The 19,556-nt window shown below is 35.5% G+C and overlaps 3 protein-coding genes and 1 long non-coding RNA gene across 6 annotated transcripts; 3 read left to right on the forward strand and 1 right to left on the reverse strand.

The window, feature by feature from the left end:
* The first annotated feature begins 2,712 nt into the window (after positions 1-2,712).
* LOC124445142 (transcription factor LBX2-like) lies at positions 2,713-5,991 on the forward strand. Its single transcript, XM_046995849.1, has 2 exons — positions 2,713-2,995; positions 5,612-5,991. The coding sequence occupies exons 1-2, from the start codon at positions 2,713-2,715 to the stop codon at positions 5,989-5,991; spliced, it is 663 nt and encodes a 220-aa protein (XP_046851805.1).
* A 1,090-nt stretch (positions 5,992-7,081) lies between these two features.
* LOC124445143 lies at positions 7,082-9,463 on the forward strand. Its single transcript, XM_046995850.1, has 2 exons — positions 7,082-7,996; positions 8,029-9,463. Exons 1-2 carry the CDS (start codon positions 7,526-7,528, stop codon positions 9,118-9,120), a joined length of 1,563 nt encoding a protein of 520 aa, XP_046851806.1. The 5' UTR covers positions 7,082-7,525; the 3' UTR covers positions 9,121-9,463.
* A 382-nt stretch (positions 9,464-9,845) lies between these two features.
* LOC124446932 (ER membrane protein complex subunit 3-like) lies at positions 9,846-19,530 on the reverse strand. 3 transcript variants are annotated; one of them, XM_046997820.1, is made up of 11 exons: positions 19,369-19,530; positions 19,054-19,111; positions 18,552-18,645; positions 18,075-18,179; positions 17,898-17,979; positions 16,249-16,328; positions 15,857-15,939; positions 13,249-15,084; positions 12,108-12,873; positions 11,628-11,845; positions 9,846-10,565 (listed from the first exon to the last, which is right to left on the reverse strand). In XM_046997820.1, exons 1-8 carry the CDS (start codon positions 19,515-19,517, stop codon positions 14,968-14,970), a joined length of 768 nt encoding a protein of 255 aa, XP_046853776.1. In that variant the 5' UTR covers positions 19,518-19,530; the 3' UTR covers positions 9,846-10,565; positions 11,628-11,845; positions 12,108-12,873; positions 13,249-14,967. The 3 variants fall into 3 exon arrangements, with proteins under 3 accessions (XP_046853776.1, XP_046853775.1, XP_046853774.1); XM_046997819.1 differs by lacking the exon at positions 12,108-12,873; XM_046997818.1 differs by lacking the exons at positions 12,108-12,873; positions 15,857-15,939; positions 16,249-16,328; ... (3 more) ...; positions 19,054-19,111; positions 19,369-19,530 and having other exon boundaries at positions 13,249-13,836.
* On the forward strand, positions 16,710-17,575 carry LOC124446938. The gene is made up of 2 exons (XR_006948561.1): positions 16,710-16,766; positions 16,842-17,575. It is a non-coding gene; the product is annotated as an uncharacterized LOC124446938 (long non-coding RNA).
* Positions 19,531-19,556: the final 26 nt, after the last annotated feature.

Here is a 19,556-nt window from a genome sequence, read left to right on the forward strand (position 1 = left end):
AGAATATTCAAAAAATGTGCCTTTCTGTTTTACTGTTTTTGTCGCATCCGCATCCGTGTGCCCCACACCAATGACACATTGAACTGTTTTACTGGCGGTAGTAACTTGACTTATTTCACCAGGTGGACGGAGAGGGGTGAAGGGTGACATTTGTGGTTTGATCGACGAACACGTAACCATAGTCCTCCGTGTGCTTTTCAGTCGCAGTCTTTTTCTGTCTTTATGTTTGGGGGTAGATTTTAGATGAAAATTTGCCTTTTGTACTTGTTTTTAGTAAGTGCTTATTCTTCTAACCAATTTTATAAAACTTTGCATTATTCCTTGAAGTATCTAGACTTTAGGCTGTAGCCAAGGAATGTAGCTACCTATGTTTTAGCGTCAATAAGTGTGAAAGGTGGAGGTCGAAGAAAAAAGTTGGGATCTGTCTATGAAGTTAACAATGTGAAGGGCATATGGCATAATTGCTTTTATCGGTACAGATGAGTTCCTCATTTTTTGTATGCAAGTACTGAATAAAGCGTGCACACTGGATATTTGCAAATGTTAATCGTCATTGAGCATCCAAATTTGCTCGCTTGTAACTTTTCAGTTAACAATTGTGCTATACTCCAATTTACGTTTTTAATCACTTTTGTCGTGCCATAAATTTTTGCTTATGAATTGAAATGCATTCGCCTCATAACATTCTTAAACTTGTGGGTTAGCAAACTTAATAATTGCTGATGACTTACTTTGAACTGCCAGTTGGTATACTATACGTATTAAGGAGAAATGCACGTTTCCTATTTCAATTTTTTTGAGAATTGTAAATTATACAATTACTTAAGTAAGGCATTGTCTATCACTCTGTGTTCGACAGTAATTTTCTTTTCATGATAGATAGAAATCGTGAAAGTAAAAACTTTGAATTTTGTAGACCAATATAATCTCTATTTTAGAAGAGTAATCAAACTTGGCGATACTGCGAATAAAGAAAGCATGAACTTGTACCACTTGATTTTTTTAGAAGCCTGTACGTCATTCGAGAGCATTAACTCAAGTAGAAATTCGGATTGTACTGATAGCATGCTTCTTGTATTCGTTAATGGTATGGGCGGAAAATCTTATCAACAGTATCTGTCAATGTGTTATCTCACATTTCATCTCGTTAAACTAAGCTTGTTTGCCCTTGTTACCTAGATAAATCTATTTTGTTTAGTGTTGCTGCTGAACTTTGTGTATTATTAGAAATTGCATCATCCTATTCCTTTGCCATCCTTTTACATTCAAATGAAGCTGCAATGTTCAATTGTTTATATGTAGCTCTCACATATTGTGCCATTTAAGGCACTTCTTGCATTTGTGAATCAAAAATTTTCTTTGTATTGGATGAAGTTTCAAGCGTTTTAAAGTTTGTTTTTGAATTAGTGTCAAAAACAATATTCTTAGCATACTCATCAAATGTTTAAAAACCATGTGTTCAAGTTATTTTCCAGTGACTTATATAAGATTTCGCCAAAACAATCCAAACATTCATTTCCTATACTTTTTTTGCCACTTTTCCAAAAGACCATGCACTGTATGAATTCATCAACACTTTTTTGGCGATTTTAGGAGTGGCAACGATGTTTAATTTCTTCTCAATTTCTTCACATACTATCATTGGTTCTATGAGTAACGAAAAGGTGTAAATGGGTGTTTGATTACAATTTACTGTGTCAATTAGAAATGAAGGCATATTCATTTACAATTAATTGTTTCAATTATAACATGAACTAGTGATTGTTTCATCTCGTTTTTACAACGACTACGTGCAATATGCTCTGACTGACGAATACCGACATATACAGTATATATTTTTAAATTTAATAAATTAAGCAAAAACCAAGCAGTTATTTTCGAGTGATACATTGATCCTATTTAATTGTTAAATTTTAATTTCGTCACCAGTTTTTATTAATAATGTTATGAGGGTATAATTACTTCTCACTCTATTTACTTGGATTAGAAACTTCGTTATTGTATTGTGTTAAGACCTTGTTACAGCTCTTATTTACACGTAAAAGTGTTACGCTTATTCAAACACAATGCAGTATTGAATTCATAATGACCACAAATATGGGAGGGTGGAGAGGGTGGAAGAGGAAGTGGTATGGAGTCATCTTGGATTTGGGAATTGAAATTGAAGAGGGTATGTTATTTCAATCCTTCTTTTCATAAAGTTGTATTAAAATCTCAGAACACCCAAAAGGATAGTTTATCACGAGTGTTATCTGCTGCATTGAGACACCGCGTCTGAATATGAAGAAGATCAAGTCAAAACACAGTCTTAAAACATCGTCTTGCAGTCTCAGATTGTATCTAGCCGGACACTTCCCTTCTCGACGCAATCTTCTTGTGTAAATACAACAAGTGAACAATCGAGTATGTCAAACCTCTTGACAGTGAGAACACATCACGACTAAAATTTCATCCAATGCCTATTTATGTAGCTATCACGTGAAAGATATCTGAAAGCATATTGCGGAAATTTTTGTTTTATGTAACACATACTTTCCCAAATCAACATGAGCGTCCCTTGTTTTGAGACAACTTGCTCTAATGGCTCAGATGAGCTGTGCCCGTAGGGTTTGACGACGAATTGGATTCATGTTTTCATGCGTCCATTAACGAACGTCACGCCCTAATTGACTTGACCTGCGTATAAATTGACGCGCACTGCATATAATCGAAATGGCTTTTGCAACTCAACGACAATTCCTGCACAAATTGAGAGAAATCAACCAGTTCAGAATGTATCGCGAACAGAATGCGGGTTTGACGCCTTTTTATCCTCGTCAAACCTATCCAACTCGGTCTGCGTACCCGTATCCTTTTTACATTCCATCGAACCAAAGTTTGAATATTGGAGCTTCTTCGGTCCCGAAAAGTTCGTCAGGCATCCTGCATGATGAGAATCCTTATTCCAACGCAACATCGATCAACTCATTACCATACACGCAATCCAGACCACAAGGTAACGATTTCTATGTTCAAATTCCCGTTAATATCCTTGTAATGATCCTTGGATACGTTAAATGTCACCCAATGTATAGTTAAACTCAACCGAAGTTAATCATATTTTAAATTTTCAACTGTGAGAGTGGTGCTGTTTTCTACTGTGCTTTTTTATTGTTACGTGTACGTTGCAAGCAATATTGGCAGATGCTGTTGTGCACAGCGCTGTGAATTTGAATGGGGAACCACAACTTGTTTTGAAACGACAAACAAACATCCAATTGCACGGTCCTGCCGCAAAATTGTTTTAATTTTTCACGATATTTTTAAAATAACGACAGCAGTATTTCACAAAGATTTTCTTCATCTTCTCAACATTTGTAAAATAAAAATGCGATCAGAAAATTGTTTTCGGGATTTATTTAGAGATGTGATTAAATTTTGGATTTAAAATAGTGCTTTTAAACGATTTTTGCGAATTTGTGATGAGTGTTCTCTTTAACTCTATTTTCCTGCTTATGCAAAGCAGCAAAGGGCCATACTTGTTTGTACAGGGTAAACAGTCTTTTCATGTTCTTTCTTGATAGATACAAGCGCAATCTTATTAATAAATGAAGACACTTTTGAGACATTTTTTATTGCTACTTTTAATCTTTAACAATTAAATGTATTAAACGTCCTGCGTTTGAGGAAAATGATGGATTGCATATGGTCAATAGTTACGTTGCTTCGTTGTGTCTTAAACTGCAATGAAATACACTTTCAATTTAGTTATCCCTGTTTATAATGAAATTACTTAATCGTTAATCATGAAATTGTCGTTTCGACTTGTTGCTTCAAAGGAACTTCATACATCCGTATTCACGATCACTAAATTTGAAGGTATATCATGGATTGATATAAAATGACCAGTAAACTACGGAGATTTAAAATCAGCAAACTTTTATGCATTTCTACTTTTCTTTGGTTGTACACACGTTGCATATAATATTGGAGTTACGAGAATCCTCATTCTCTTTATTTTTTCTGTCTGGAACTGACTAACTGTACTGATTGATTACCGATATCCTAATGTAAGCAAAACATCCATCAAGTCTAAGCTTCTTTTGCATTTCACGATGGCATAATAGAGATATTGAGTTTAAACAGAATGAACAAATGATAAGTATGACAAGGGACAAGGTGACCTTTGTAAAATAAACCATTAGACGTAAGCTAGTGAACTCCTCCAAATTAATGATGGATACGAACGAAAAATGTCCGCAATTTGAAACAAGTGTTTAGAAATTCTCCTTTCTGCTATATGGCATGCGTGCAATTTTTGAAAAGATTGATGTTTTTGGAAGTTCAATGCGCGTGATACACGAAATGTGATTCTCTTCAGATCGTCCGTCGCACGGACAACACAAACATAATTTTAGATCGGCTACTTATTACAGCAAAAGGGAAAGAATGACTTTTTTGATGATCCAACTTGTACCATATAAAAATAACATCCGGAGAAATGACGTTAATGGCAGATTACTGCAACAACAGGTTACACAAATGCATTACCCGTTAAACTTACTGGGGAAAAATTCCATTTGTTGATGAAAGCACGACAAAAAAGTCCTTTCGCGTTGCTTTTTCACTTGTTTCTTGGGTTTCTAGACGAATTTGCTCATCTACATTCTTGACGACAGGTAATGAAATCAACCCGGATTAAAAACGTCTTATCAAACGAAACATGTATCAAATGAAGAATGTTGGTGAAATTAGCGGCACTTCAATTTATCCGCTTCCACTCATAAACAATAACACGAGCACGTTATCAAGTACTCTATCACCATGTCAAATTCTAAAAGCAGTTTCATATAACTGCATTGAATGACTGCATTGAGTTGAACGCATTCCAAAAATTGACCATGTGTGTTCCGACATTTCTACGAATTTATACCATTAGATTGCATTTTTTCTTAACAACTGCATAGCAAACCCACAAAACGAAGCATCATGAAGAAAATCGCGAGCGAATATTTATGTTTTTGCTTCAAACAAAACGATGAACGGCGAAAATGAATTGAGCTTATAGAACCGATGACGCATCATTACAATACTTTGTTTTCCTGATTAATTTTTATCAATCCGAGAAAACGCCTTCAGGGTTTTCGTAAATTTTATTTCCTTTATTGAAAAAATAAACAGCTGTTGAGGCGGCGAGGCGGGTACGGCTCATCAAGTTTGTTGTTTTTACCATTTTATCGAGAAATAAAATATTGAAAACAAGAGGTTACATTTCGGTATATTAAACGATAATCGGGCATTTGTTTGCACACCCTGACAACGTACCTTGCTTATTATGTTGGGCAAACAAACAAACATTACAGCTGATCTTCCGCTAAATTCTTTGGTTTATTTTGTGCAGATTGTACCGATGAATTACTTTTCAAACATCCTGTGTCAACAACGCGCTGGGTGGGCCTTTCCCAGCATTAGTGATATAAATAATTTCTACAAATAACGCAAAACATCCGAGACATATAGCAAGTAGTTGATGCATGGATAAATAAGGCGACAGAGGGTGGGGTGTCAGACTGTTTACGTGTGGAGTTGGGGGTACTTAGCCACCAATAATGAATTTGTTTTATATTTAAAGCACCATATATTACATCAACTGCTCCAGAGCACGACGAGGTGAGACTACCAAAGTATTTTCGATGCACGCTTGGGGAAGGTCCCGGTCGATATCGTCGAGAGAGGACCGTTTTCACGCAGGCGCAGCTGAAGATTTTTGAGAAAAGATTTGCCTGCCAGAAGTACCTTTCTACGCAAGAGCGCTATGAGCTTGCAAAGCATCTTGGGCTGTCGGCCCTGCAAGTGAAGACATGGTTCCAAAACAGGCGAATGAAGTGGAAGAAAGAGAAATCTTTATTATCAAGAGAGAAGAAGAGTGTAGGGGATACATGTGGTCTTGCTCGAGGGCCCCAAAATGTAAATATCGAAAACTCATGCACCAAAATAGTAGAGGAATCTTAAGCATACCAGACGACGCCTAGTGTAGGACAAATGCCCGATAACTTGTGACGTCATTCTATACACCGCAATATAGAAGTCACTACGAAAAAGTATAATATTCTATAGAACAAAAAGAACAATGTTAAGTTTTTTATTTCTTTCTTATGGAAATTGTTTTCATTTCCAAGCTAACTACGAAAATAATGAGCATGGAATATATTATGGGTCTTTTATGTTTAAAGGGCTTTATTGTGTACATATTTTATATTCTTATGTATATTTGAAATATCTTGCACCTATTAACTCTTCAGTTTAGTACAAAGATTTAATTCTTCAAATTTTTAGCGCCAGTTTCGCTTTGGTCCTTCATTCACTCGCCCACTAAGTGCTAACTTGACTGGAGTATAAAATTTCATAAATGGAAACCGCCAAAGCCAAAATTTTTAAACATGTGCCGAAAATTCACAAATATTGAACGCTTTCTATGATCATTGCCTTTACATTCGATAACTTAACACAACGTTTGAAAACTATTGCAATGAGCGTGTAGCAATTGCTTTACAAATTTCCAAATCATTGTTTTCATGCGTCAATCGTCACTTGCACAATCTTCCAAGATTATGCAAAACTTGAAATTTCATTCCTATTGTTTGTGTTTAATTCCTATTTCCTAATCGCTAAATCCTGTCTTTAAATTATTGATATTTACTTACGCGTTTTCATTTTCTTCCACACTCTCAATTTCACATGTCATCGCAAAAATAAACACGGATAATCTTGTAAATTCGTATTGGCCAAACTGAAAACGCGTTTTATCTACGTGCTATAAAAAGTAACCCTGGCTATTTTTTTCAATGACTAAGCTCTAAAAAGGTACAAAAGCCGATCAGAATATTGAATTTCTGCATTCAATACTAAATTGTTTGTATATAAATGCCAGCTTTTGCAATTTGGGACAATTTAGAGTTTTTGGAAATCATATTTGCGCACGTGATGAAAAAGCATTGCGATGAGCAAAGGAAGTGAGCAAAAACATATAAACTAAAGGCTCCCACTGTTTTATTTTGCTAATTTTCTCTCGCCATACAATATTCTCGTGAAATAACGGTAATATATTGAACGCGAACATAAGATGATTAACCATTTACGTGGGCTCATGACCACTATCAGTGTTTACATTGACTAGTATTTCAACGTTCAATTGCGTGTTTTCAATAAAAGTAATACTTTTCTCGATTTTATACAAGCAGTTAATGAGCTATTATATATCGGACGAAGTGCACAAAAGTTGGTTGCAACACTATCGTCACTAGTCCGAGGTGATATTGCCGTCATCAGTTGGTAAATGACCAAATTTCAAAATCGTCGCAGATACAGTGTACATAGATAATAATCGAGGCATCAACGCGAATGTCAGAAACCACTGGAAATATGAAACCATACACCAGACATGGTTTGATGCTGTTTGTTTTTTAAATATGATAAAATTTACCGTCATCGCTGTTTCAATTGTATGCCATTGTTAGCGTAAATGATATCCAACATATAAAAGACAATGTCGACACTACCGAATGGAGGAACAATCGATGATGCTTCAATCAAATGGAAGACGGAATATCGAAGTTACCGTTCCTCGCAATGTCTTCTATACATCTCTGCGATTGTGTTTATGGTATTCATTACATTGTCAGTTGTCTGCGCAACCTTTTTGTTCAAAAACTCATTCAACTTCCATCCAATAGACTACGAAATAAATGGCGGTGAAAGTCGGGCTGTTCGCGCGTCAACATTATTTTGTGAGGGTATTACGTTGACTAAGGCGAATTTTCAACGCAATTTGATCGTAATCAGAGCACCGTTACGACGGCGAGCAGTTCCACATGTGTTGGTTGATAATGATTTGGTGTTCGTACGAAGAGACCGCGTATGGTACAGGTCGTTTTATCTTCTCGAGGATCTAAAGTCAGCATTCGCATTCGAAGTCAACATACGACCAACGTCTATTGGATTAAAGGGAGAAAAGCTTTAGAAAAATGGAAAAACGAACAGAGTAAAATTTTGACAGCATCTTCACGGGTAGATTTTCATGATTTTACTGGGACAAGAATGTCGGAATCATTTACTGTCAATGAAGACAACAGTTTCTATTTGGGTCTGACATCCATAGCAGGCAATAGGGAATATTCCGATATTTTCTTAAATATAAGTATTTGGCTAATGGAATACGACACAAGCTCAAACGTTACGTCCTGTGGGGCAGCAGCAGGAAAAATCTGTGACGTAAGTTTACGATTCAACACACCAGAAACAGCTTTAATTGTCGTGCCAAACAACAAGACTGTGTTGAGTGATCGCGATGTTTGGGTAACGTGGTATTGCGAGCCAAGGATTTGGTTTTATGCCGCGGTTTTTGGAGGAAGCTTTGTTTTGATCATCTTCTTCGTGACATGTGTATACCACATTGTCATGTGGAGGGTAAGGAGGAAAATTTGTAAGTGGAAACCGACCATAGTGATCGTTTACAAAAAGAAAAGTTTTCAAGAAGACACCCGTGAAGTTTTGCGGACGTCTGTCAACGCTCGGGCTGGCTTATCGGACATGAACTGTGATAACTCTACAAAACCTAATCCATCAATGGGATCAAGCTGCAAAATAGATACTGTCGACAACAAGACCATTTGGCCGATGAGCAGCACACCAAACGGTAGTGCGGACTCATATGTGGTTAATAAAAATATTCTTCTTAACAATGTTTCTGGTCCAATACCTTTCAATGACGCAAATTATGCAAATTTTGTCAAAATGGAAAACGTATTCAAGTTACGTCGATCTCTCCCTCCTCGCTGGTCAACGTTTTCGAGTGAAGATGATTACATTGAATGCGTAACAAATTTCCGAGAATCTCCAAGCAGCACTTTAGAATCGATGAAAAAGGCGTCCGATGATGACAACTTTGAGGCGGAACTAGACGATCGATTTCAAAGCATTCCGAGCTATAACAATGAACCATTTGAGACAGATATCGACAGCGATGAGGCATTTCCGTTTATTAACGCTAATGAGAACTCGGAAATGGATGTTTTGTATCGTCAAAAACGTAACAACGACAAAAGATGGGAACCTAGACTATCAGTGGTAACGGAAGTTTAGTAAACCAAAAAAGAAATTTGCTGTAAGCATGCAAAAAGACTTGCCATTGTTGAGAATTCACAAGCACCCAAGCGTGATGAAAATGTATGCTTCAAAAACACGAAAAAAACACCTGCCACATCACAGCTTGTACATCCATTTTGTTTTCATTTCGTGCTTTGTTGAGTGAAGTTGACTTAAAACATAAAAACTGTGTTTAATAGCTTTAAGTTTGATGATTCAGCCTTTTTACATAGAGAGTTTTCATTATGTATATTTATATAGGTTTCAAAAGAGATGCAAGTCTATAATAACCATGTACGGCACACAAAATGAATAGTTATAAAGAGCTGTTATCGTGGTATTCGATTGTTCTCTACTTTGATAACTGCTATAAAAATGGATTGCTTTTTCAAAAAAAATGTTTGAGCAATTCTACAGACGATTTTTCTTTTCTTTAAAACACTGTTTAAGCACACCATACACAATTGATATAATTTTTACAGTTACAGTGGGAACCGAAGCTTTGATATATATTTATCGATGAAGAAAGGAAGCAAAACCCAACTCTTTAAATAGTGAATCTCGAAAACGTTCATAAGATTCCGCCATGTGACATTTCAATTGCGTGAGCCAAACTTGGCGTAATTTTACTATAAAGATATTTCACGTTGATAACACCCAAATTAAATGGGTTAAAGCAGTAGAATGACTGCGTTAAGAAATTATTTTCACAGCACGAGATATACAATTATCGTATTTAATCTATTCGGCTTCCAACGCCAGGTTTAGTCATCTTAGTTTTTACTGATGTAACATGATGATATAATCTGCCCACGCGCACGGCTTACAAATGATCTTAAATTAATAGTATACAAACATTTATTCTTGTTATACACAAACTTTGTGTTAATGTCTTAAAAACATTTAATTATAAATAATCCACGCTTGACAGACGCAAGATAAAATAATCTCATCGAGTAGATTTTTGATATAAAAATAAAACGACCAAAAACATTGATGAGATTAACAGACCAGGAGAATTTGTTGTTGCACTATTGCACAAATTTTCGTCTTTATTGTTCAATTTCAAGACTTCTTGAAGCACGACTTCTGTATTGCGTTTCTCCAAAGTTTCAATAACATCTCCTTCCGTTGTTACAATGGCTGACGCTTCAGTGCTGGATGTAGGACTTGGTGTCAAACTGGAAGAGAGCATTGATGAAGTTCTTTGAGTACCAGACGAAGTCTCCATTGATGAGGGTCTTCCGGTACCAGTTGAAGTCGGCTTTTGGGAAGTTTTTTGCGTCATGATGGAAGTCAGCTTTGGTAAATTTCTTTGTGTCAAAATGGATATCTTTGGTCGAACATATGGATTTGGAGCACGAACACTTTCGGCTGCTTCTGTGCTGAGTATACTAGCGCACACAGACGTAATTTCCTCGGAAAAGCCGGCATTTTTCACACTGTAAATGATATATAAGAAATACTCGGCAACCAGCGCTGTATGTTTATGTATGTTCATTGCATGCATAGAGATGTTCGTGTATTCATGGTTTGGGATGAGAAAAAAACTTCAAAATTAACTGTATAGATTCACGGAACAAAACTATGTAAACCTTACCCCATCCGGGCAGTCCCAGTTCCCGCTCTGTAGTGAGAAAACTCCTACAGTTTACTTAGATGTTTTTCATTCAAACTTTAAACTACCGGGTTCATCCTTTCCACCCATACTCGTATCACCGTGTTTATCTACAGCTATACTACTCTGACGGCATATAAGTGAGTAAGTTTTCCTTTCTTCATAAATCATTTCTACGTAAAACCTGTTAATGACTCTTAATCTTTGTCGTAGAGACAATTTTGGAAAATATTGCATTAACAACAAATGCATAGAAGGAAACAGCGTCACTGCACTAGCAACAAACATATTGACTATGTAATTGTAAGTATTATAATAGTTGTAATTATATGTGTTGAAACTCATCAAAACGTAAGGAACGCCAAATTAAATTTTAAATTACTATAGATGAGTTAAAAACCTACAAACTTAAGAAGTTTCATTGTACAGAATAGCAAATATTGGACGATGTACTTAGCAAAGGCTCGTCAAACAAAATTCATGGCAGATAAATAAGACGAGGTTCGTAAACCTGAGTAAATCATAAAAACAATGTCTGTGTCGTTTTAACATTTTTGGAAATTTCGAGACAAAAAACACCTGCTGCAATCTAAAGATTTGCATGAATAGAGCACGAAGAAACTTGGAAATAATGTTATTCAAGTGGCTGACGTTGTTTTGGTTGCTTTTACATAGCATTATAGTTACGTGCGTGATTATGGTAAAACTTAAATTAGTTGAAACTGCGATTTGCATTAAAACAAAGCTATCGGAACTATGAAATAGATATTTTGATGCAATATCACGAAAAGCTGATTACACAAAGCAAGCCGTCCCTGCTAGCCAAGTCAAAAAGTGGACAAATCACGCTAAGGAATTCAAAACAAAAATGAGCGTAGAAACTCACCATGAAATCATTCTCTCGCACTCCGATACGTTGATGTATTGAAGGTATTGAAAACCATCTCTAGAACAGGAATCAACAAGACGACATAAAACTTCTCGATAATTTGCTTCACAGTTTGCAGTGATTGAGTTATTTTTCATCTCCTTTGAAAACATTTCCGCCTTTTTCAATAAGTCCTTCACGGTTTTATCGGTGATTCGAAGGTACGCTTTTGGTGCCTGTTGTAAAACACGTGGTGGAAAAAAAGCACATTATTTATCGTCGAAATAAGTCCATGCATTAAGCAGCCTTTCATAAGTCACTCAACAGGAGACAGCAGGTGAATTGCCACCTTCCCTTTAACGACAAAATTCTTCGTCATGTAAAATTCACGCAACACGAAAGACATAATTTATAAAGAAAAAAGTCCCATGCATTTTCAACGATGATCAATGATAAAACATTCTAACCGATTGGCTTTTCATAATAAACATGTTTTACCTATTTTAAACTTCGCTCTCGACAATTCAAAGGCTGCGCTTTTGAGGTGCAAATGTGATAAACAAATGCATTTTCACAAGATTTAGATTAAGATAAAGTTTATACACGGGATAAATTGTTGTAGTTATTTCCAATGAATTAGATAGATGAGTATAGGTTCTATAAATAGCAATCCTTAAACCTGTGCACAATCTAAAAATGTCCTCCAAAATTGAAAACAAAAAATAAAAATCGTCATGGACCATTGAAAGCTCATAAAGAAATCTTTGAGAAGCATCGAGATCTTGAAATTCCTCAACATTCTACCGCGTAGAAAATTCTATACTTTCCTATGCTAAGAGTCGTAAACGCTCGGCATGTTCGAACACAAACTGAGAGCACAACAGTTAATGTACGTCACCCAATGAGAAGATATTCAACTTCCGCACCACGAAAGCTACATACCACGTATTGAAAGCGTGCAACGCAAAGAGATAGAAAAAATTTAAAAAACGTAGCTGCGTGGCAGATCGTTGTGAACAGCTGTCGTGCATGTATTGTACATAGCATCCACACCCAAGACTTGTGTGCCAAATACAACAGTAAAAAAATGCATGTAGATAATATGTGGCAAAGAAGAATCTGGAATATTCAACGAGACCATATAATTTAAACATGACATGTTGCGATGCTTTTCTTTCTACGTACGATCATAATAGCTACATGTAGGAGGGAAAAATCTTTTACAGCATACTATTCAAAGCGACTTCATTTCACACTTCTTCATCTAGCAATTAAGGAAGAAAATGCAACTTGATGTGCACTAGAGCTTATGATTCGTGACATGAAAACATGTTTTGGAACTTATTATTTTGTTGTAGCAACTTCTAGACGAGAAAACAGAACAGACTATCTGACCTACAAAGTTCGTGTTCGATAAAAAACAAAGTTCACCTAGAAAGCCCAAGCAATATATACAGTGATCAAACTAAAGCTGAGATATTGGTCCGATTGTTTATGCATTAGCTTCAGCTTCAGCATTAAGCAAAGCATACAAGCATTCGCCAAAAGTGAAACTAATCGCCCATATAGTTGCCAATCAGATGCCTTAAATTGTGATTTCAACATAGTGGAACAAGAACTTTGATATCAAACGACTTACTTTGACCTCGGCGCCAGGGCAAATACTCGATGTTACAGCTGTAATGTTAACGCACTCGTTTCGTTCCGGAATTATCGATTCTTCAAAAACTGGCGCCGATTGGCAGTTAGCAATTTCGACAGTAGGGCAAGCTTCTCTTGCAAAGTTGCATCTTTCTGTTCCATTACCGTAAACGATGACCATTCTATCTTTATCACACACAGGAAAGAAGCTCTTACACATCATGTTTTCGTACATTCTCCGACAGTGTATTTTCTCTATTTCGATTAAGCCCCGATACAACACTTTTAAAGATATTGTTTCATTAATCCCCTTGATTAAAGAATCATACTGCTCTGCATCGACATTCCTGACGAGCCAATTGACATTGCAAACATCTCGTACAGGAGACACTTTGGTGCATGTCGTCGTTGTCAAACTAAATTTCACAAACGCTTCAATATCCGCAGTACAATACGCTGACAAGCCACAGAAAACGACGACAAAAACAGTAACTTTATAAGGTGACATCATAATCGTCGACCACCGTAGTACAGTCAGTACACGCAAGACGTTCGCATAAACTACACTGATTCTTTTACTTTCATACTTTTACCTAAATGGTTTAAGTTCATGAATAATGGATATCCACGTGAAAGAATTTTCCTTTTGAGTTAAATAGGACTATGTTCGAACTATAAATGGATGGCTTTGAAAGCCATACTTTAATGGCCAAGTCAGTCAAGAAAGCTATCTACAAGACCTTACTCATGACAAAACGACCTATAAAAGTACCTAAATACATTTCCGTTGTATTCTTTATGCAAGCACTTGAAATTGAGCCGGTTGCTAAAATTGTTGAAGAATATTCACTCAAGCACTGGTTATATATTATAAAACAATTTAATGATTGTTAAAGAGCACGAAGTAAATATTCAGGACTAGGCCTCATTTATTGATATAGAATGAATCATTTTAATACCAAGCATAAGAACAAGTAAAATTTCTATGTGAGCAAAGTTTATCGATTTGTCACCATTTATAAGCAACAAAACCAAGCACAAAGAAAAGGTTACAATTGAGAAACATCAATACGCTAACCACAAAATACTAGAACAAAGTTCACTCGTTCACCACGCAATATTGCACAACAACCACAACAAGAATAACAAAAATGTCCTATTTCAGCAACATTTGTTTACCATAAAGCTAAAATTGGAGAACGACAACATCAAGGAAAACAAAAAGCGCCACGTATATGGGCAAAGTGTAATCTGCATGCAACTCTGCAGAGCAACAAATGTCAACGAAGCAAATCACTATAGGACAATGAAGTGCTGGAAAAACGACAACTTTACCTAGCCGATAGTGCTTCTATCTATGCAAACTTAATGCTTATTGCACATCACATGACAACAATTCGGCGCTATATGTATTTGCTATATAGCAATAACGTAATTTATAGAACAAAAACTTTTAGCCGGCAAGTGAAGCCGGGGTGAAGAGCCCAAAAGCTCTTATTTCGTCCCATGTTACCAAGTGCACACTTATAGCAAGATCTTTCTAGCTAATGTACTTGTTCCGTAAGGGTTGAGCAATAATTGATGAGGTCCGCATAAAGTTTATCACATACAACATACAAGATTGATTCGTGATGTTTAGTTAATAGTTTTGATATAATCGATCATGAAATGAAGCATTGAACCAAATGTACTCAAGAACAATTACTTAAGTTTGTAGTTAAGCATGTTTATCCTTTTCGAGAAAGGTATCATTTACATATTCTTCCATTAACTTTTCTTCGACATTGCTTAAACGCCATTCGTGTGTTATTATCTCTAGAGCTTCCCATTCTGCCTATAAATAAAGTTTTTGTGTCACAAGATAAACGATATTTGCATAGGATTGCCTGAACTATTTTTGTCCGTTTCAAGTTGTCAACTTCTCATACGCAGACGTATGCATCAAACACAAAAGACGAGTTTAGATCATGAATTATTTTTCTGCCTGACCGGCGTTTGCCATGAAATAGAGCTTTTCGCAAGTGGTCAGCGGCAACTATATAGCTACATTCAGAACTCAGCAAATAATATAAACCGATTTCTATTAAAAGTGAGGTAAGAAGGGCAAGATGAACTCAAAACAGATAAATTATGTTTTTTAACAACACATCAATACATGACAAGAACATCAACTTCTGTAGTTGTGTATTCTGAGCCTCTGGCCCTTGTTAATTGACCAAATTTTGCAAGCTAAATAACTTCTGCTAGTTCCAATTTTGAAAATTTCACAACATTATTTTTCAAATCGAATGTCTAAGTGTTGTAGATAATACTTGGGAACGATTACAAAGCAATTAAACTAAAACTGGCTTACCGCACGATGTGCGATATGCAGTAAAATTTGCCCTATCGCAGCGGTTGCGTAATGTGATTTGATACGTTTGTCTGATGTTGCGTTAATGACGAGAAAAATGTCGCGTATCTCACAACAGCTTAACGGTTTTAGACCCGCAACTATTTGACCTATGATTATTTACAATTTTTTAATCCCTTTCAAAACATATACGTAACATCAGCCTTGATTAGAGAAGATGTTAAAAGTTTTGGAAATATTTGATTAAAATTACCTTGAATGCTTTAGCAGGATCGGGAGGCATACCTCCACCTGACATCTGCATCTGTTCCTGCATTGCCCGAGTTGAGTCTGCCGCTATTTATAAAAAAAAAAGTTCTATTATTTCCATTGCCACTAAAAAGAACTTTAACCATGTACTGTCAACTGATTGACACTAAAACTAGGCTCTTTTAACAACAAATACATTTTATCTTTAATAAAAACTTTAATATAAGAGACGGTGGGATTGACTGATTTCAATATGCCGAGCGAATTTCTTCACGTGCATCATCGATGTTTTGTGCATGTAAAAGAGCTATAATACCCCGCATCTTCGATGAAAAGTGTTTTTCCCACACTGTTCGATTACAAATAAGGTATTTTCAGCATTCACAAAATACTCACCATTGTTTTCACCCAAGACGAGCGAATACATGCTGCGCAAACCAAAAACATTTATGAAATACCACGAGACGGAACTGACCCTAAAACATCACAAACATCCCGTAAAGCAAACATATGCTTTGTATTGTTCTTGTAATGTTCTCTATTTTCTATTTTACAACAAGACCATGCTTATGTGGTACTCTATGTTGGGGAACGTTGACACAATATCAGAAGGGTTTGAGAAACCATTCAATGTCACATAGAAGTTTTGCAATAAAACGGTCAATAACATAAAGTTATTGCATGTAAATGTATCGAATAAAAAGGAAACCTGGACTGAAAATATAAAAAAATTTTGCATTCAATAAATTTTAGCATAAGTACACCATGACAAAGTAAATGTCGTCATTAATGAGCGTAATTATAATCGACAGATTTTCACAGTTTTAGGGGCGTAGAACTAAAGAGAGTAAGCCACAGTAACTTGAAAACTGGCTGTCAATATGTTGTAAAACAGAAAGATAAACAAAACCAAGGTAAGATCTGAAGCATTGTAAGGCTAAAGAGTTGTGGTTCATGTTTGTCTGATGGTGGTAAACAACTTTTTTAAGAATGAGGAGAAACAACTTTACACCCTCAAGTCTGATGGTGGTAAACAAATTTTTTAAGAATGAGGAGAAACAACGTTACACCCTTAAGTCTGATGGTGGTAAACAACGTTTTTAAGAATGAGGAGAAACAACTTTACACCCTCAAGTCTGATGGTGGTAAACAAATTTTTTAAGAATGAGGAGAAACAACGTTACACCCTTAAGTCTGATGGTGGTAAACAACTTTTTTAAGAATGAGGAGAAACAACTTTACACCCTTAAGTCTGATGGTGGTAAACAAATTTTTTAAGAATGAGGAGAAACAACTTTACACCCTTAAGTCTGATGGTGGTAAACAACTTTTTTAAGAATGAGGAGAAACAACTTTACACCCTTAAGTCTGATGGTGGTAAACAAATTTTTTAAGAATGAGGAGAAACAACTTTACACCCTTAAGTCTGATGGTGGTAAACAACGTTTTTAAGAATGAGGAGAAACAACTTTACACCCTCAAGTTTGATGGTGGTAAACAACTTTTTTAAGAATGAGGAGAAACAACTTTACACCCTTAAGTCTGATGGTGGTAAACAACTTTTTTAAGAATGAGGAGAAACAACTTTACATCCTCAAGCCTGATGGTGGTAAACAACTTTTTTAAGAATGAGGAGAAACAACTTTACACCCTTAAGTCTGATGGTGGTTAACAACTTTTTTAATAATGAGGAGAAACAACTTTACATCCTCAAGGCTGATGGTGGTAAACAACTTTTTTAAGAATGAGGAGAAACAACTTTACACCCTCAAGTCTGATGGTGGTTAACAACTTTTTAATAATGAGGAGAAACAACTTTAAATCCTCAAGGCTGATGGTGGCAAACAACTTTTTTTAAGAATGAGGAGAAACAACTTTACACCCTCAAGGCTGGTGGTGGTAAACAACTTTTTAAGAATGAGGAGAAACAACTTTACACCCTCACGAAAATCTGCCATTGTATTTTAATAGCAACAGACCGAACTTTGAAAATATATGAACAAAAAGAACTTGAGATCTCCTTATTTCATTTAAGCCATACATACCATGAAGCATTAAGAGAGACCAGATCAATTCCTCTTTGAAGCATCGCTTTGAAACGAATTGTTAGAGGAAATGGAACTTTGGCTGAATGAAAAAAAATATAATTTTTTCAATCACGGGGTCATATGACAAATATTATAAAAGAAACATCGAATTTGATTGCGAAGAAAATCTCTCACTTGTGATGAATCCAGAAAATTGCCAGTTGATCCATCCTCCAATGATAATCATTGGTAAAACATTAGTGATGTTTCCTTTAGCCATATCAACCATCATTGTGGGATCTATAATAAAACAGTCAAAAAATCTTTACCAATTCCGAAAATGCAAATACAACACAGTAACCCATTACAACACAATAGTTTTTACAGACAAAATTGGTTAAAATGTGCGGCAATAGACAGAAAAAAGTGTGTTTTCCCTTGAGTTTAAAAATGGAATGTTTTGGAGTGCCAAATCACATATTTTTTTTGAAAACTGATTTTAGATCTTTTCATTGGAAACCTAAAAGTCTAACAGTAAAACTGCAAGCCAGAAAGATTTGGCACACAACAGCAATGGTTATAAAATAAACTAAACGTTAATTTAGATGTTTATCGAGTAACTGCCACAGAACAAAATATTTTGTTCAACGAAATGAAAGTTGATTCATCTACCTGAAATTGGGTTCTTTGCAGCACCTTTCCTCTTTTGTGTTTTGAAAAAACCCTCCTCTTCATCATTGAAAAAATGACGTCTCATTTGAAATGCCTGAAATTAATCAACAAAATTTTGGAAAATACCAATCATCAATGAAAGTCTAAATACCGATGTTCACATTGCAAAGAAAGGGCATTTCTTGCAAAGAGGAACTCAAAAACAAGTAACTAGCTATAATAAAAATAAAAGCGAAGGATAGTTTATAGTAGATCTCTTAGCTATTTGTTAATAGATATTATTTTATAAGGTATGATTTGTAATAAAAAATTCACTCCCATATTTAAAAAACTGTATTCATTTTTCTCAAGTTTATCATAGAAATAATTGCAAAAGTTTCAAAGGTTATTTAATGATTACCAGAATAGATAACATAGGTCAACGCACGAATTGAAAAAACGTTTTTAGTCAAATAAATGCCAAATCAAGAATAAACATTTTTCTCCTACAGTATGAATTTACCTGTAGAGGAATGTAACAACCATGTTCTCTTAATAGTTTGCTTCGAAGTAAAACTTGACTAAAAAAAATATATAGTTTCTTTGGTTTGAGAACGGTCTGAATAGGCATGTTTAAAAATTTATCTGTTAAAAAGCGTAAGTAAAGGGATTCAAACTCAATGTTGTAATCCGTAATTCTTTTTCATTAATGAATTGAAAAGCTAATAATTTGCGTATGTCTTTAAAACAAAATAAAAGCTGTATTGTTGTTAAAGTGAGCACGAGCAAAATAGAAATCCTTTCCAGAGTACAAATTTTCCCACATGAAAAAACCTACCTATCGCTGACTTGTTCCAATTCTAATTTTTTGGTGGTTTGTAGAAGTATCGAAAGATAATGTCGAATAATTCCAACAAAAAATGTTATCATTACAATGGGTAAAATTACCCAAACACGAATCGCTGAATCTAGTAATAATTCCGCCATTTTGAAAGTTACATTGCACAGCTGAATCGGGGAAGAATT

This window comes from Xenia sp. Carnegie-2017, unplaced genomic scaffold (assembly GCF_021976095.1).
Source record: "Xenia sp. Carnegie-2017 unplaced genomic scaffold, XeniaSp_v1 HiC_scaffold_22, whole genome shotgun sequence".
NCBI classification, from domain to species: domain Eukaryota; kingdom Metazoa; phylum Cnidaria; class Anthozoa; order Malacalcyonacea; family Xeniidae; genus Xenia; species Xenia sp. Carnegie-2017.

Coding starts and splice junctions, on each gene's coding strand:
- LOC124445143 (XM_046995850.1), top strand. CDS start 7,526: ATGTCGACACTACCGAATGGAGGAACAATCGATGATGCTTCAATCAAA. Junction 7,997..8,028: donor GATTAAAGGGAGAAAAGCTT/TAGAAAAATGGA, acceptor CAGAGTAAAATT/TTGACAGCATCTTCACGGGT.
- LOC124445142 (XM_046995849.1), top strand. CDS start 2,713: ATGGCTTTTGCAACTCAACGACAATTCCTGCACAAATTGAGAGAAATC. Junction 2,996..5,611: donor CACGCAATCCAGACCACAAG/GTAACGATTTCT, acceptor TTATATTTAAAG/CACCATATATTACATCAACT.
- LOC124446932 (XM_046997818.1), bottom strand. CDS start 13,761: ATGATGTCACCTTATAAAGTTACTGTTTTTGTCGTCGTTTTCTGTGGC. Junction 11,846..13,248: donor GCCCTGGCGCCGAGGTCAAA/GTAAGTCGTTTG, acceptor GTTTTACAACAG/GCACCAAAAGCGTACCTTCG. Junction 10,566..11,627: donor TGCGAGAGAATGATTTCATG/GTGAGTTTCTAC, acceptor TATCATTTACAG/TGTGAAAAATGCCGGCTTTT.